Source organism: Somniosus microcephalus, chromosome 17, assembly GCF_052327205.1.
Source record: "Somniosus microcephalus isolate GS21.2 chromosome 17, FLI_Smic_1.0, whole genome shotgun sequence".
Lineage (NCBI taxonomy): Eukaryota > Metazoa > Chordata > Chondrichthyes > Squaliformes > Somniosidae > Somniosus > Somniosus microcephalus.
In genome coordinates this window covers 73,035,544-73,053,778 of record NC_141003.1, presented here as the reverse complement: position 1 = coordinate 73,053,778, position 18,235 = coordinate 73,035,544, and the positions used below count along the sequence as shown (strand labels likewise).

The following is an 18,235-nucleotide window of genomic DNA, read 5'->3' as shown; positions in this document are numbered from 1 at the left end:
AGTCTGAATATTTACAGGTGGTCCCCACACAGAAAAGTTTGCAATCCACTGGTTCATAGGTATATGTACAAACTCTCTCAATGTCTGCATATACACCACACCCACTGAAAGTCTGCATATACACCACGCCCACTGAAAGTCTGCATATACACCACGCCCACTGAAAGTCTGCATATACACCACGCCCACTGAAAGTCTGCATATACACCACACCCACTGAAAGTCTGCATATACACCACACCCACTGAAAGTCTGCATATACACCACACCCACTGAAAGTCTGCATATACACCACGCCCACTGAAAGTCTGCATATACACCACGCCCACTGAAAGTCTGCATATACACCACGCCCACTGAAAGTCTGCATATACACCACGCCCACTGAAAGTCTGCATATACACCACGCCCACTGAAAGTCTGCATATACACCACACCCACTGAATGTCTGCATATACACCACACCCACTGAATGTCTGCATATACACCACACCCACTGAATGTCTGCATATACACCACACCCACTGAAAGTATGCATATACACCACACCCGCTCAATGCTGGCATACACACCACACCCACTCAATGCTGGCATACACACCACACCCACTGAATGTCTGCATATACACCCACTGAATGTCTGCATATACACCACACCCACTGAATGTCTGCATATACACCACTGAATGCTGGCATACACACACACTCATGAACCCAAACATATTCAGTGCAACTTATAGCATACAGTCATAGAATTAGAAGAGTCATAGAAATTTACGGGACAGAAAGAGGCCATTAAGTCCAAAATGTTCATGCCAGTCTAATCCCACTTTCCAGCTCTTGGTCCCTAGCCCTGTAGATTACTGCACTCCAAGTACTTTTTAAAATGTGATGAGGGATTCTGCCTCTACCATCCTTTCAGGCAGGGAGTTCCAGATCCCCACCATCCTCTGGGTGAAAAAGTTCTCTTAATATAATGTACATGTTTTTCTGTCTCAAATAGATCATGCATGTTATTGTAAATTAGGTGGAGCTCGAAATGCACACTCTCTCTCTCTGAACACAAACCCAGTCTGGGACACACACGCACACACACTGCCCCTTACCGCAGGCACACATGGGATGTCCTTGACTTTGAGCCAGGCCAGGTCCAGGAAGCCCTCTCCCCGGTAGCAGGACTGCAGCCGGTCCTTGATGCGCTCGTTGATGGAGCTGAGCACGAACATGCAGAGGGCCGACTCGTCGGGCGCCTGGTTGCGCCGCTTCTGGCCCTTGGAGAAGAGGGCGAAGAGCACGTCCTCCTGGCCGGGGCTGATGCCCAACGAGCGGGCCAGCAGCGGGCCGGCTCGGGCCAGGTGGGCGGCTTGCAGCAGGCGGTACTCCACGCCGGCCACCACGCAGCCAATGGGTATCTCAACGTACGAGTTGAAGGTGGTGTCGGCTTGGCAGAGGCGCACCAGCTTGGAGGTGTAGACCTGCTGGCGACTGGAGCCCGGGCCGGAGTGGACCAGCTCGGGCTGCAGGGTGAGGAAGTAGACGAAAGCCGAGCTGCTGAAGCCATAGATGTAGTAGATGTCAAAGTCGGGGATGACCGTGAAGGTGTCGGAGGGGATCTTGATGAGAGAGGCCACGAACTCATCATGGAAAACATAGGAGAACATATCGTCCGCCTCGGAGTTGCTGGCCAGCAGGCGGCTGGAGATGGTAGGGAAGTACTCGGGCTTGCCATCCACCGCCGTGGCCACAAAGAGCTTGGCATCCGAGCCCTGGTCCGAGACGATGACCCCAAAGACTGAGCCGCTGTCGTTGACCCCCGACAGGTAGTGCTCCTTCTTGTGGGATGGCTCGCCCAGCTTGAAGAGGTCGTCCAGCCGCAGCAACTTGCAGATGCCCTGGTACAGGCTCCCGCAGGCGATCAGCCGCCGCTCCCCTTGGTCGATCAGCAGCAGCTTGTTGACGTTGTCGGTCAGTCGCAGCGGCTCCTGGCATGGCTGCACGATGCGGGGAGGGTAACAGTCCGGGTTGTCGTCATCCGGCCCGGTCTGGTGGGTGACCAGAGGCTCCAGCTGGCTGGACAGCTTGTAGATCGTGTTCACCGCCCCCACGTACACGTTGCCCCTCCTCTGGTCCACCACCAAGTGGTTGAAGACCCAGTCTGGGTTCTTGGCTTTGAAAGTCTTGTACTCCTGGTTCACCAGCACCCGCCCAGAGGAGGTGGTGAAGGTTAGGAGCAAATGGAAGATGAGACAACTCCGGTTCCATCTGATCGCTGCCATGGTTTGGGGTGTTTTTTTGATGTTTTGGATGGGCTCCTCTTTTTATATTTTTAATCCCAATCGAAGCCAAGACTCTCTACTAAAATCTAACCATGTCCACACTTCCGATCTTCAGCATCGTCACCCTGAAAGGAAACAAAACAGAAATGGTTAAGGAAGAACCCAACTTTTTCCTCATTTGCCTTACTACTTGCCCAGGGAACAGATGTGACTCATGGGGTGTGTAGTGTTTGGGGGACCTTTCTGAGACATCTCTTAGTGCTTTCTATCCCCTGGGTACCAATCTACTCCCTTCCCTTCTCTCCAGTATTTCTCACCCTCCCTCCATTCTCTATTACTGTTGGCACTCTCTCTCTCGCTCTTCGATGTTTTGACTCGCACCTTCATTCACACATCACTCCTTTAACCAAGTGGTTTTGACCGATTCTAACTGCGGCTGGGTTCTTCACTCCACAGGTGACAGAGTGAAGAGCTGGAAGCTTCACTTCCACCCTGGAACTGACCAAGAAACGTGGTTCAGCCCGATCAGCGAGTGAAAGAGTGGAAATTTCAGCAATGAATTACACTGAGCTTAATGCAAGAGGGGGGTAAATGAAATTATAGCATCTCGTTTAGCGACCTCTCATTTTTCAAACCTATATCTTAAACAATATCTATTGCATGGAAGCCGGAGTAAATCGTGTAATTATTAAGTGCTGATTAGGACGTTGCAATTCGAGACTGCAGAGAGCCGGCACAGGCTCGACGGGCCGAATGGCCTTCTTCCGTGCTGTCACCATTCTATGAAAACTCTACAGGTCCTCATTTATATTTCAATTCATTCTATTTAAAGTATACAGATTTTTTTTTTTTTTTTTAATAGCAAAGCAACCGCCTGCAATCTGCCCCGATCAATGCCAACCTTCAGGAGTCCAGTATCCTGTAACAACACCTGCAGGTGACCAGCCATCTGCCCCGCTTCAATACCTCTGCTTGGCCGGGTTAGCTTTAAGAACTCGAACGCCGGGCTTTGGCCCCGCCCACCTCCAGCTCTGATTTGCTCCGCAGCGCCGTGAGGGGGCGGGTATTCGGCCCCGATCTCAGCGCTCATTGGTTGCTCCTGACGCTAATCAGAATATCCGCCCCCTCCAGCCCAACTCTTTTCGGCTTTTAAAGGAAGAGTGGACAGGTTTGTTGTTCCAACAATCCGATACGCCTGGAAGAGTCGTCTGATAGAACAATATACAACAACTCGACATAAATATCGCAGCTACATCTAACATAAATGGTGCAATATTCAAGATTTCAATAAAGTAACAAAGTTACACAGGCAGAGAGACTATTAGGGGTCATTCGGATCTACAGGGTCTTCATAAATTACCACCAACCTTTTAGATAGAAAATATAGTCCTAAAGCACCTTAAATGTAACATATTATAATAAAAAGGGGGTGGTGAGGATATAATCTTCCCGCTGTGGTTAGAATCCCAGCCTTGTTTCACGATTAAGAGAAGCGACTCTCAAAGTGTCCTCGCTCACACTGACAGGGACTAAAGCCTCGGTTCACCCGGGAGGGCAAAGGAAATACCATCTAGGAGCAATAACGCGCTACCGACCTATCTGCACCAGGTCGGGTCCGGCGCTCAATCAATAACAAACAAGGAGGGGGACCGGTTCATGGGACAGTGGGGATGAAATAAAGCCTTTCCCAATTCTTCGCCTTCAAGAACACGCCGCTCTCTCTCTCTCTGCGGGCGACTCGCAGTACACGGGAATCACCGCGTCCTGACAGCGGATCAACCCCTGGAGCTCGCCGAGCGCGGCCCCCAGGCCAGATCCCCGAAAAGTCACCCGCTGAATCCCGGCCAAAGTTGCAGGTCGTTCACCCCCATTCCTTCCTCCCAAACTGTGATCAGATAAACCAAACACAGCCCGTGGCTCGCAGTGAATAGGGTTTTACAGCACAACTCTTAATTCACAAAATTAAACTTTTTTTTAAACAAAAATTGGTCCCATTCATTTCCCTAAAGTAATGTGACTTTTTATTTAAGATTTAAAGGGGAAGTTGAATCATATGGCGATGGTATGGGCAGCATGTCTTCTGTATTTTAGAGTGATTCCATCCAATACAGTGGGATTTGAATCGGTTGTATAATTAAATGCTGAATTAAAATTGGAGGTTTGCGAGGTGCTCTCGACTTTTGAGTCTGTTTTCCTTTTTTAAAAAAAAAGACTTCTGAAAAGGTCCCTTGACCCGAGCGTGGCCCGGCTCCAACACTCTGAGCTCCGCGGACAGATTGTTGGGACCCGGGCTGGAAGAATCTTCAGCTGGAGGCTCGGTATTCTTAGCTAGACGCGTCAGTTTCACAATGAAACCCACACGGAGCCGGGCCAAGCCCGGGCCCCGCCCAGGCACCTCAGTCCGTGCTAACTCCTGCCTCCACACATCCTGTTACATCTGAAATCCGAAAGAACATTAAAGGAGGAAAGGTCTCACCTAATCTATAAAAGGAAGGTCCGAAACGATGGCTTTCACTGGGTCCTGTCCTAACCCACCCCACATGTTTGCCAAAAACCATCAACTAATACTGACTTTTGATAAAAACAACTTGCATTTATATAGCACCTTTAACATAGTCAAACATCCCAGGAGCGATTATCAAACAGAATTTCACACCGGGCCACATAAGGAGGTATTAGGGCAGGTGACCAAAAGCTTGTTCAAAGAGGTAGATTTCAAGGAGCGTCCTAGTGGAGGAAGGAGAGGCGGAGAATCCCAGAGCACCACGCCTATTGAAGGCGTTCCTGTCGGTTTAGAAACATCCCACTGGGGAGGTGTCCGTTGGTTTCAAGGCACTTTTTGCGCCGTCTCACACTCTCTGCATGTTGGCGCAAGTAACTTGCTTCGATCCATAATCAGCAATATTCTCCTTCTCTTACCAGTATTAACTTGTACAACAGAGGCCTGTGATGAGCAGTAGGTCGGGAGGAGTAAATTAAAAAACAACTACTTTAGATGCAGCCTATAATTGTACGGTTAAATTGAGACTCTGCGTTTATCCGAATATATATTTAACTATGTAAAAATAAACACCTTTGAGTTCTGAACTCACTGCTTCTTAATGTTGACTAGCAAAAACTGGATGGACAACACAAATATATTCACCCTCTTCAGGAATTAATTTCTTTGACAAGCTGCATAGAATGGAGAAGAGAGGCTCCTCTAACCCCCTGGGTTCTACTGAAAGGCAAAGCGGCAAGGCAAGCGGCACTTTTAGGTTATTGGCCTGCTCTGTGACACATTTCGGAGATTCCCACAAGCATGGAATGGTGGAATTCTTCCTTGGGCAATTCTCAGTAAAATCAAGCTTCATATTTTAAAAATCGTGACTCATAACACTGCAGGTGAGCCTCTGTACACCGAACATGATTAGCTGGAACATTTGCTCCTGATCCCATCGCAACCAGCCCTTGATCACCTGTAAGTCAGTGACCTTAGTCTTTAGTTTGTGCTAGAGTCCCCACTGTGCCAGGTAGCTAAAACACGATTTCCTAATGGAGGTCTAACGTTTAAAAAGAGCATTCCAGGATGGGCCTGGCAAAGCACCAAGAGATGCCGCATTTCCCGCCCACTTGATTCACCTCCCCACACAACTCTCCTGCCACCAGCACCCACAGCAAGAAACTGTGTGGGAATCAACCCAATGAACGACCAGGATACATTTATTCAAATCAATCCGGACTCCTCCTACCCAACCTGTCCCGTGTCCCCCTCCTACCCAACCTGTGCCCAACCTGTCCTGTGTCCTCCTCGTACCCAATCCTGGTGACCAATGTGTCCCATGCCCCCTCCTACCCAACTCAAGTGACCAACGTGTTCTGTGCCCTCCTCCTACCCAACCCATGACCAGTCTATCCTATGCCCACCTCTGCCTCCTACCCATCCCCAGTGACCAGCCTGTCCCATGTCCCCCTCCTACCCAACCCGTGACCAACATGTCCCGTGCCCACCTCCACCTCCTACCCAATCACCAACCTGTCCCATGTCCCCCTCCTACCCAACCTGTCACCAACCTGTCCCGTGTCCCCATCCCAGTGACCAACCTGTCCTGTGTCCCCCTCCTACCCAACCCCAATGACCAACCTGTCCCGTGCCCACCTCCGCCTCCTACCCAACCCATGACCAACCTGTCCCGTGTTCCCCTCCTACCCAACCCCAGTGACAAACCTGTCCTGTGTCCCCCTCCTACCCAACCCCAGCGACCAACCTGTCCTGTGTCCCCCTCCTACCCAACCCCAGTGACAAACCTGTCGTGTCCCCCCTCCTACCCAACCCCAGTGACAAACCTGTCCCGTGTCCCCCTCCTACCCAACCCCAGTGACAAACCTGGCCTGTGTCCCCCTCCTACCCAACCCCAGTGACAAACCTGTCCTGTGTCCCCCTCCTACCCAACCCGTGACAAATCTGTCCTGTGTCCCCCTCCTACCCAACCCCAGTGACAAACCTGTCCCAAACACCCCTCCCCGCTGCAGCCAAGCCACCTTACCAAGTAGTGACAATGTCCCCTATTATCCAAATGTTCAGTTGTGTAAGACTTTGTGTATCTACCTATAAACCAGCTGTAGTCTAAATGTTGCATGTACCTTGTATCATACCGCAGAGACAGCACATAGTTTTCATAAAAGTAAAATTAAGTATTGAACTCCCCACCAAATGGATCGGCTGATTTGTGTGTGGCTATTTCTTGGTTGCATCCCTTTTATTGGTGGCCTCGGGTCTTGGTATATGGATCTCACGAGGAAACAGTTGCTTATCATTGACTTCCATCTAATTGGGTTGGAGGTGCTTTAATCGCCGATTAGGTAATTGAACAAAGTGTGTGTGTTGATCCACCCTCCCACTCTAAGTCAATCCAAGTTCCCTCCCGGAGGGGACCAGATGAACTAAATCAATCCTAATCTCCAGGAATCAGTGATCGGCAGCGTTATGAATTTATAAATCTGAGCGAAGTGTTGTAACAGAAATTCGGTAGTTAATTATAAAAACAGGATTTGGAAATCACATTTCAAGAAGCCACGCATAATGTATCTGCTCTGTTATATTTGTGCGTATCCTATTCATTACATTTTCTGATATATTTCGTCGCCTATACATTAAGTCACCGTACTCCAAAAAGTCATTTTTGTTGTTCGAAGTTTCAAGGGGATGATCAGGCGCGAGATAAATACAAGGGTTCGGAAGAGAAGCCTCAAAACTGACCAGTTTCTTCCAGCATTTCCCACTCCTGGTGAAATTCCAGGATAGACCAGATCTAGAAAGTCAGTGGGACGGCCCTTGGACTGAAATTAATTTTCAACAGGTTTGTTTAAACATCACATGATAACATAGTGAGGAGATCCCCCCGTGTGTAACTGCGTATTCAAATAAAAATGCATTTAAACATGTCACGGCGCTACACAGTTACTTTCAGTGCAGTGACTATCGTTATGTCGGCTAGTATACTGGGTTACATATAGTTTGAGTGCTCGATGTACTGGTGCTTAAATAGTTTTAACCCCACCCCTAAACAATCTTAACAGTTTTAATCCCACCCCTACGCTCACACCCTTTAAACGGGGTTGTCTCCGAGTTCTACCCCTCGCTCTACAGCTGAACGGTTTAACTTGCTGTCTGCAATCCACTCAAATTAAACGCCGCTAGAGTGTTTAACTACTAATTAGGCAGCTACAGAGCAACTACTACAAACGAGTGACTATTTAATCAGGTCCTTGTAAGGTGGCCATTAGTAATAATAATATTTAAACATTCTAGGTGAATCATTTGTTTTTACAAACTTTCACACTTGAACTGTGCAGATTTATCGTACAACACTAGCAATTTAAATTCTCAACTCTTGTAAATTTAACATTGCCCCAAAACTGATGTTGGGAGTTAAATCTCGCCGCCTTTTGGTTCATTTCATTAAACTGCCGAAAATGGCATCCGCCTCCTTTTCCTCCCCGTCCCGGGCATTAGGACCCGGCAGAAGGCAGAGTCTGCGGAGGGGAGACTAGCGAGAGTTAGGACTCAGCAAATCGGATTGCAGTGCTGGCGAGAACTCATCCGGTTAGTGCGCCCGCTCTACTCACGCTGGGGAGACCCGGAGAGTCTGTCAACTCCGCCATTCACCGCTACCCTGAGCATTCCTGCAGCCTAGTCCCTGTAACAGGTTCAATCTTCAGACAAGGAGGGGGGAACAGACCGTCAGGGAGAGCGCTCCGTGCTGCCGCAGGGCGAGGGGAAAAAAAGGTCTCTGGGTCCTAGCGCCCATTAAAACAATGTTGGTTCCAATTAATCCGGCAAAACAACTGATGTCATGACATTACATTGTAGTCCCTTTATATTTCAATCTAAAACAAAATTCGTCTATGATTCGCATATCTAACATAGTGGGATTTGGGATTCGATGTATTAGGAAGGCTAAAACGGACTGTGTCCCTCACAACCCATCATTGCCAAGTTCGCTACAACTCTGGACTTTGAGAGAGAAGGCGAGAGTTTTCGGAAAGGAACGCGGCCCACTTCGGGTATCGGGAGGGTTATTCCGCGTCGCCCCATACAGCCAGCCTGGGATGGTGGTCAGGGCCATTAACCGAAAGGTTAACCCAGGGCTGATAACCCTACTTCCTACCACAGTACTTGGCAAGTGTAGCATCTCACAGTCTATATCAACAACACAACTCCCAAGTGGGGGGTGGAATCTTCCCCCCCCAGTCACAAAAGCGCCGCAGCTGTGGTCACTTCTAAATAAATCTTATTCACACACACACAGTGTAACTGAGCGCCGCTTAACCAGCTGCGGGAGTGATTTATTTACATTGTTAATCTGATTACACCCAATACCAGCCCCTTTGGGAAGTGGCTGCTTTCTCTTTAAAATCAACCCGTAAGGAGGCACTGTGTCGCCCCAGTGTCACCAACCCAACGCATCGAACAAAAGTGCTCCCTTTTTAAAGAGGGGCACAACTGATAAAAGCCAAAACCGTTAAAAAAAAAGGAAATTTAACAAATTAAATAATAATGGTGTCGACTCTGCATTCCAAGCCCTTGCGGTACCCCCGGGTGAACTGTCTGCTTCAATCCTAATGTGGAACTCGATCCCATTTTGTACAACAACCCTTAGTTGATGGGACCACTGAAAATCAAGGACTGGCTCACCCAACCCGAGCCTTTACTGCGGTATTTAACGTGAAATCTGCCCTCCTGTTATCTTTAAAAGTTCATTAAAAGCCAGTTTTAAGATGCGAAGTTAATGATCTATTAAACTAAGATATCACTGGAGTATATATTTTCCCCATTACCATTAATCGTCGTAATTACATTAATATAGAAAATCAGCTTTAATTTCATTAATAGGATTCCTCACTCGGCATATATTTCTCTCGCTCTGTCGCGTATGGGCCAATAAAGAAATTGGGTTTTTTTCCTGCTCTCACGAAGGTTCAGAGAGAGAGAGAGAGGTGCTGTCCACACCACCTTCTCCCACAGACCAGGCAGAGTTCTGTCTCGCCTACATAACAGTCACTGCACTTAAAGCAATCCACTGTATTGCAAAGCTTTTATAGATGAACCTTTCTCGCCAGCAGACTGCAGCGAGTCCAGTTACTATATCAGTTGGAGAATGTGCTTTAATGAGGAGTGAAGATGGTCTGTCAATGCGCACTCCTGGTGAATGACTTCAGGTACTGGTCTCCAGAGGCGCTGGACGGGTTCATCACAGACCGGCCTGATCCTATCTATCTATGATATTCACTAAATTAAATATACTCACGAACATCTTGCGAAAATACATTGCAGGGCAATGCTCATTTTATCCCTCCATCTTCGCGTTATTGATAGCGAGATTTCCTTCTGCAATGCTTAAGACTTTCCCAAGCTCTTCCTCATCTCCCCACCCCCCCCTCACCCTCACCGTTCAACCTTTCCCCGATTAACAGCACTACACTGGCCCAATAAAACAACGCTTACCTGGCTTGCTCGCTTCATTCAACGCAGTTTTCGTTTTCACTCACCTTGCACCTTGTTTACCGTCACCATAGTCCAACAATAATAAATATCATTGTGAAGATAACGGCGAACGAGTGGGCAACGCTGTGGAACTGCGAGATGGCGAGGTGCCTCTTGAAACGAACTGAATCTGTATCGGAAGCCACTCTCTGGGCTGTACCATTAAGTCCGATCATTCACTAAATGAATACTGCGGGGCACCGTTAACCAAGCGATATGTCGCCAGCTACGGGCAGAGTGAATGACAGCTGAATGAATGTACAGATCGATGAGAGAGAGAACTACCCCTTCACCTGGGTGTGGGCGTCTAGCCTGAGACAGGTGGATTCGCTGTGTGAGAAAGTGAATATCTACAATCTACGGTTCCTTTTACACACAGGATCTCTGCTCTATATGTCATACTGCCATGACTCTCCAGAATTGCTCACCGCGCTTTTTAGGGTTTTTTTTTGGGGGGGGGGATCTCACCCCTCCCCATTTTTATCCTCAAATAATATTTCCCTTAAAAATAGTTCGGCGGGCTTTAGGACGTTGCGGAAGACTCTCCGTTGCGGGAGTCGAGCTTGTACCTGTAACCAACACGGGGCAATCCCAGGTCTAGCAGACAACAAGGAATCCAGGGAGATAAAAACAGGTACACAGGGATATGCAGACGCACATACTCAGGTGTACACAGCCACAGTACCCGTATACAGTATATTCATGAAATACTGGTATAGTCATGCACAGACACAGACACACACATAAACACAAGGGCACACACTGGCACATATATCACATTGGCACAGGCACAGATCACGTCATGGCTCCTTTTAGCTTTTAAAAAAAAAACTGAGGACAGAAAATATTTCTGCAAGTATTGATAGTCAAGAAACAGGAAGTCCCCTTGAGTGGGAAGCTGAGAGTGTGTTGGTGGCGAGAAGCGAGCGAGTGAGTGAGAGAGAGGGAGAAAACACGCCGAATCTACATTGCCACCTGCAGCAAGGTGCTTGCAACAAACGCCACCGAATGCCCGTCCTCAGCTCGGCTATCGCTGTTAACAGCGAGGGTTTTTGTGACATCTTGGTTGCAAAAATAGACCTTACCAGTTAGCCGGAATAAGAAGTCGATCCGTCTGGGTTGCTCGGATCTTGGTGAATCCGACAGCATTAAATTTTAGGGCCAGATTTTTTTTTAAATTGGGGGGGGGGGTTATCAGTATTAGTTATTTCATTATTTGCAAATGAGATTGAGACTGACACTATTGGTGCAGCTGAACTTCCCATTCCCCGGGCTGCAACGGTTCACTTACCTCGGTTGCCGCCTGGTTTGCATCAGTACAACGCCGCATTGACACACACTGCAAAGACAGGGAGGTATCGCAACTGAATCCCGGGCACCACTTCAGAAATATCCCTCCTCCCCTCCCCCCTCCCCCCCCCAAAAAAACATATAGAGAAACCTTGTTATTTGATCTTCATCTACTTCAAGCAGACCCAGTGCAGGTAGACAGTTACCAGCTCCTCATTGCTCCCTCTCTATGATTCGGTGCTTCCATCGCCAGTGCCATTAAAACATTTGTGCGGTTTTTTTTAAGGGTGGTGGGGAGGGGGGCAGCTGTAGTCAAGGCTTCGTGAACATCTCTTGCCAGGTAGCGGTTTTCCTCCTTCAAGCCCGCTGTGTCCCCCCCCCCCCCCGCCGCCCCCTCCGGTACCTTTGCCACCTCGTCCAGTAGCCCCGCGTCTCAATCGGCGAAATAGCAGCAGAGGCGACTTAACATACAGGGGAAATCTTCCTCTGGGCTGGTGTCGCAGGATCAGACCCGTGCACCGAAGATTGGGGGGGTGGAGGGGGGAAATGCAGACACCAACTTTGTCTTGAATACGTAAAGCCAAGTGTGTGTGTGTGTAAAAGAGTGAAGCCTATTTGCATCTAGCCAAGGCGCAGCAAGCTGGCGAGTGGCTGCCTAGTTTTACACTTGCTCGGTGCCGCTTTCACACTCCAGTGACGTACACACACCACTAGTTAAAATCATGCTATTTCCAGCTCGATTTCACAGCAGAGAGAATTATTATATATATATAACTGTGGTTATCAGAAATATCTACAATTATTAACGACCCGGCATTTCCAAATTAAATGACTTGGAGGGGGGGGGGGGGTGCTGCAATACTTTACACAGTAACCCTTGGATGCACACGCCAAGACTAAAGGGGAAGACTGCAGGGTTGAAGATTGATGAATGCCAATATTTAGTCTCCTCGGTAGAAACTTTCTCCAGCACTCCCTCCTTCCCGTCATCGCCCATTATAATCCTCTCTTCAATTATATTTTTAAAGAGTAAATGATCAGATTTTCAAGGCATCAAATTATTCTAGAAAAAAAGTTTTAAAAAAAACTGGAATAGAATCAGAATCACACAGCACAGAAGGAGGCCATTCGGCCCATCGTGCCTGTGCCGGCTCTTTGAAAGAGCGCTCCAATTAATCCCCCCCCCCCTGCTCTTTCCCCACAGCCTGTTTTGCATAAACCAGAACCGACATGATGTTATTACAATATTAGTGAACACTATAGAAACATAGAAGATAGGAGCAGGAGTAGGCCATTCGGCCCCTCGAGCCTGCTCCGCCATTCAATGCGATCATGGCTGATCATCCAAATTCAGTACCCGGTCCCTGCTTTCTCCTCATATCCCTTGATCCCTTTAGCCTTAAGAAATATAATGTAATCGTGCTTTTCCGTGATTGGTGTTACTTCAAAATCTAGTCAGGAGGAGTGGGGAAGGGGTGGAATTGACACAATCCCCCTTTTTTATTGAGGGGTTAACAGAGACTCTGTCTCCCCGCGGTTCAGTGCTGTGCTCGCTGATACTGCGGGTTCTACTTCCCCGACACAACCGTCAGCCCTGCCATCGCTTTCGGTGATAACAAAAGGGTGACATTGCAGTTAAAGCGAGCACTTGCTCTCAATTTAACCCGAACCGTACCTTGAGCGATGGGGCCGAGCCAGGATCCTGGACATTTGTAACAACTTTGGCGTATGTTTCAACATTCTATCAGTCCTTAACGTTCCTCCTCAACTTTTAAGACGCTTGATACCGCTGCCTCCATCAATAAAATGCACACTGGTTCCCTGCGAATATGTTTTGAAGTCCCCGGAAGAGAAACTGCGTTAAAAAAATACACACTCGTAAATAAATGCAACAATTACATTTGAGATGAAGCCGCGGGGGGCTGGCGGCGTGTTGAAGACGGATACATTGAGTGTGTGTGGGGAGGAGGGCTGGCTGAATCCCTGCATTGCAACGACACCTACAGGTGAGACACAACTTGCAAACTCTGCAGAAATGCCACTCAGCGCTCCTGGAGGAGGGGGGGGGGGGGGGTTGGCAATGCTCTGAGATGTGTCTGTAACTGTAACGGGCGGTCGTTTTGTTTCGGGAAGACCGACGCAGAAAATGGTTCTCCCAATACAGGCTCGAAAGATGTGCATTCCGACGGCCTGGGTGTGACTGCTCGCTTGTAGATGTTTCCCCCCCCCGACCCACGCACACGTGATGGTCTCCATGATACGCTGTAACGCCGATACAGGGAAGAGACCAGGGCTGAATCAGGACCTCTGCAAAAAGCAGCAGTCAAGCAAAATGTCACAGGCACATTTCCCCAATGTTAATGTATTTAATAAATAGGGGGCGATATTTTATCTCTACTCACCTGTGTTAAAACGTGTTTAATTTAAATCTGTAAATTATATTTCCATCTAAAATCTTAAATAATATTCCACAATCGCTTTTACAAGTGAGGTAACAGCGCAAATATAATAGAGCATTCAATCACAGAGAGCGGAACTCAACCTCCCCTCTGCCCAGCAGAGGTCCATAAGGGTTCGTATACGGAGTGAGATCTCAGAAAGAAATAATTCTCCATACTGGACCCAGTGATAGACGCCGAGAGATATGGCGCGAGAACTGGACTGTATTGTGTCTACAGTAACAGTGGAGCCAGTTTGAAAAGTATTTCCGAAATAAATGTCATTGAAGTTTTCAAGATTGATGCAGCCACATTTCTAACATGTATCCCGGATATTTGGCCAAGAACTCAAATACCTGGGGTACAATGTTAGGAATTAGAAAGAGAACTTATATTCAATTAAAGGGGAATATAGCTTTGGAATAAGTTACATGGGGAAGCAAATGAAGTGGAGTGTAAAAGGGTTCAGGAGAAAATTGTGTTTCTAACTGGAGAGCATAGTGGACCCAAATAATAACATTCTGATTTGACAAGTTCACTTTATTATTTTGTATAATTTGGGTGTTTAGTGTGTGTGCCCCTTTAAAAGGGGGGATGTGTTTCTAGCGAGGGATGGGGTGAGAAGGTGGGGAAGTGATGCTGAGATGTTCATTTGACTTTTGAATTTTCAAGTGCTGACAGGCACCTGTGCCTTTCCGGCATTTCCTGTTTATAGTTCAGATTTGCAGCATTCACAGTTCTTTTTTTAAAAATCTCTGCTGTATCATAGAATTAAACTAATTTATTATACTCTCCGAGATAGTACTGCTGTCAAAATGGACCAATGAGTGTTTAACTCAGCATGGCGCAGTAATACATTCTCAGTATAGTACAGTGTTCTTCCATTCTAATTTGCTTTATAGATTACAGTATTATTCTTTCAATATTATTCTCAATGTAGTATTACATTGTACACTAGCACCTTTCTTAGTACCATTGATACTTAGTATCTTTGTGTCACACAGTATTTCTCTCTATGTACAGTATTATTCTCACAATCATTGCTCCCTCAGTCTAGTGCAGTATTGGTGTACCTGTACAACGTACTTATACAGTAATATTACTCTCCTGCAGTACAAAAGTTTTTTGAGAAGGTGTCAGATATGGTGGATGGGGGGAAATGCAGTGGATGCAGTGTACATGAACTTTCAAGAAAGCCTTTGACAAGTTACCACACAGGAGACTATTGGAAAAGGTTAAGGGATAGGATAGCAAATTGGATTAAAAACTGGTTAGAAGAAAGGAAACAGAGAGTAGGAATTAAGGGAAGTTTCCTAGCGTGGTCAGAAGTGGGTAGCAGTGTCCTACAGGGCTCTGTCCTGGAACTGCTTCTGTTCACTGTGTACATCAATGCCATGGATATAGGACTAGAAGGAGTGGTGTCCAAATTTGCAGATGTTACTAAAATAGGAGGCAAAGTAGGCAGTTGCAAGGGGGATATTGATGAGATGGTGAAAGGGGAAAAGAAAGTGGCAGATGGAACTCAATATCAGTAAGTGCGAGATGTACATTTTGCTTAAAAAAGATGGAACTGATGTTCTCGGGGTAATTTTTGATAAAGCAGTTCGGGAGCATTTAAACTAGTATGGCAGGGGGCTAGAAACCTATGTAGTGAAATAGAGGAAAGTGAAAGGCAGACAGAAATAAATGATAAAAGGGTGAGGAACAAAAAACAAAGGGCCAAACTAATTCATAAAAAATGTGAGCATAAAAAAAGCCTGAGGGTTTTATACCTTAATGCGAGAAGCATCAGGAACAAGGTAGATGAATTAGCTGTGGAAATAGAGGTTAATAATTATGACCTAATTGGGATTACGGAAACATGGTTGCAGGGTGAGCAGGGCTGGGAGCTTAACATACAGGGGTATTCAGTATTTAGGAAGGATCGACAAAAAAGAAAGGGAGGAGGGGTAGCATTGCTAGTAAAAGAGGGGATAAATGCAATTGAAAGGAAGGATATTAACTCAGTTAATACAGAATCTATATGGGTGGAGCTAAGAAATAGCGAGGGGCGAAAAACATTAATAGGAGTGGTATATAGGCCTCCAAATAGTAAAATAGAGGTTAGGGAGGGCATCACGAGGGAAATTAGAGAAGCGTGCAATAAGAGCACAGCTGTCATCATAGGTGACTTTAACTTACATATAGATTGGACTAGCCTAATCAGTAAAAATAATGAGGAGGAGGAATTCCTTGAGTGTTTGAGGGATGGTTATCTGGATCAATATGTCGAGGAACCAACTCGGGAACAGGCTATATTGGACTGGGTACTGTGCAATGAGAAGGGACTAATCAGTAATCTTGTTGTACGGGGACCCTTGGGTCAGAGCGATCATAACATGATCGATTTCTCACTCGAAATGGAGAGCGAAGAAATTGACTCAGAGACTAAGGTCCTGAATTTAAACAAGGGGAATTATGATGCCATGAGACGGGAACTGAGTAGGTCTGATTGGACAACGTTCCTGGGAGGACTGGAGGTAGATAAACAATGGCAAACATTTAAAGATAGAATGACAAAATTGCAAAAATTGTTTATACCAATCTGGCATAAAAGGAAATCTAAAAAGGTGACTCAACCGTGGATAACAGGGGAAATTAGAGACAGCATAAAATCCAAAGATAGGGCGTATAAAATAGCCAAAAAAAGCGCCAGAGCGGAAGATTGGGAACAGTTTAAGATAGAGCAAAGGAGGGCAAAGGGCATAATCAAGAGGGGCAAAATAGCTTACGAAAACAAGCTGGCGGAAAATATAAAAACTAACTCCAAAAGCTTTTATAAGTATATCAAAAGGAAAAGACTGGTGAAAACCAAAGTTGGTCCATTGCAGTCAGATACGGGGGAATATATAATGGGAAATAAGGAAATGGCAGATCAACTAAATGCATACTTTGGGTCAGTCTTTACGAAGGAAGACACAAAAAACCTCCCTGGGATATCGGGAAAAATAGGGACATTGGCAAAGGAGGAACTGACGCAAATCAATATCTCTAAGGATATGGTGTTAAGGAAGCTAAAGGGATTGAAGGTGGACAAATCCCCAGGGCCTGATAACATGCATCCTAGGGTACTGAAGGAGGTGGCCCTAGAGATAGCGGATGCACTAAGGATGATTTTTCAGAATTCATTAGACTCGGGAACAGTGCCGATGGATTGGAGGGTAGCTAACGTTACCCCACTATTCAAAAAGGGGGGTAGGGAAAAAGCAGGTAATTACAGACCTGTAAGCCTTACATCAGTTGTGGGCAAAATGCTGGAGTCCATCATTAAGGATGAAATAGCGGAGCACTTAGCAAATGGGGACAGGATAGGACAGAGTCAACATGGATTTACAAAGGGTAAATCGTGCTTGACTAATCTATTGGAATTTTTTGAGGGAGTAACTGGTAGAATAGATGGGGGAGAGCCAGTAGATGTGGTGTACCTGGACTTCCAAAAGGCCTTCGATAAGGTCCCACATAAAAGATTAGCATGGAAAATTGAGGCTCATGGGATAAAGGGGAAAGTTTTGGCGTGGATAGGGAACTGGCTGTCAGATAGAAAACAGAGAGTTGGAATAAACGGCTCATTTTCTGAATGGCAGGCAGTAACAAGTGGGGTACCACAGGGATCTGTCCTGGGCCCCCAGCTGTTCACAATTTACATTAATGACCTGGATCAGGGAGTCGGATGCAGCATTTCCAAATTTGCAGACGACACTAAACTAGGAGGGGGGGTGGGCTCAGAGGAAGAGACCAGGAAGCTCCAGAGCGATTTGGACAGACTGGGCGATTGGGCGGATAAATGGCAGATGCACTATAATGTGGACAAGTGCGAAGTTATCCACCTTGGGTGCAGGAACGGGAGGGCAAATTATTATTTAAATGGCAATAGATTGGGAGAGGGGGAAGTACAGAGAGACCTGGGTGTTCTTGTACACCAGTCACTGAAGGCGAGCATGCAGGTGCAACAGGCGGTCAAGAAGGCAAACGGTATGCTGGCCTTCATAGCAAAAGGGTTAGAATACAGGAACAGGGATACCTTGCTGCAGCTGTACAGGGCACTGGTGAGACCACACCTCGAGTACTGTGTACAGTTTTGGTCGCCTCATCTGAGGAAGGATGTTCTTGCCATGGAGGGGGTGCAGCGGCGATTCACCAGGCTGATACCAGGAATGGCGGGAATGA

The 18,235-nt window shown here is 46.9% G+C and overlaps 1 protein-coding gene across 6 annotated transcripts in view; it reads right to left on the bottom strand.

Annotated features, from left to right (window-relative positions):
- Positions 1-13,521, bottom strand: part of plxna4 (plexin A4) — a 691,435-nt gene extending 677,914 nt beyond the window's left edge. Inside the window, exons 1-2 of one of the 6 annotated variants that reach the window (XM_086010677.1) lie at positions 13,267-13,521; positions 1,106-2,400 (exon numbers count right to left, since the gene is read on the bottom strand). In XM_086010677.1, the coding sequence (XP_085866803.1) occupies positions 1,106-2,275 (1,170 nt within the window). In that variant the 5' untranslated portion in view covers positions 2,276-2,400; positions 13,267-13,521. Of the gene's footprint in view, positions 1-1,105; positions 2,401-3,176; positions 3,251-8,383; positions 8,489-10,262; positions 10,521-11,742; positions 12,169-13,266 lie in introns of those variants that run through there. The other 5 variants (XM_086010680.1, XM_086010678.1, XM_086010681.1 and 2 more) reach the window with 5 other exon arrangements.
- Between the last annotated feature and the right edge of the window lie 4,714 nt (positions 13,522-18,235).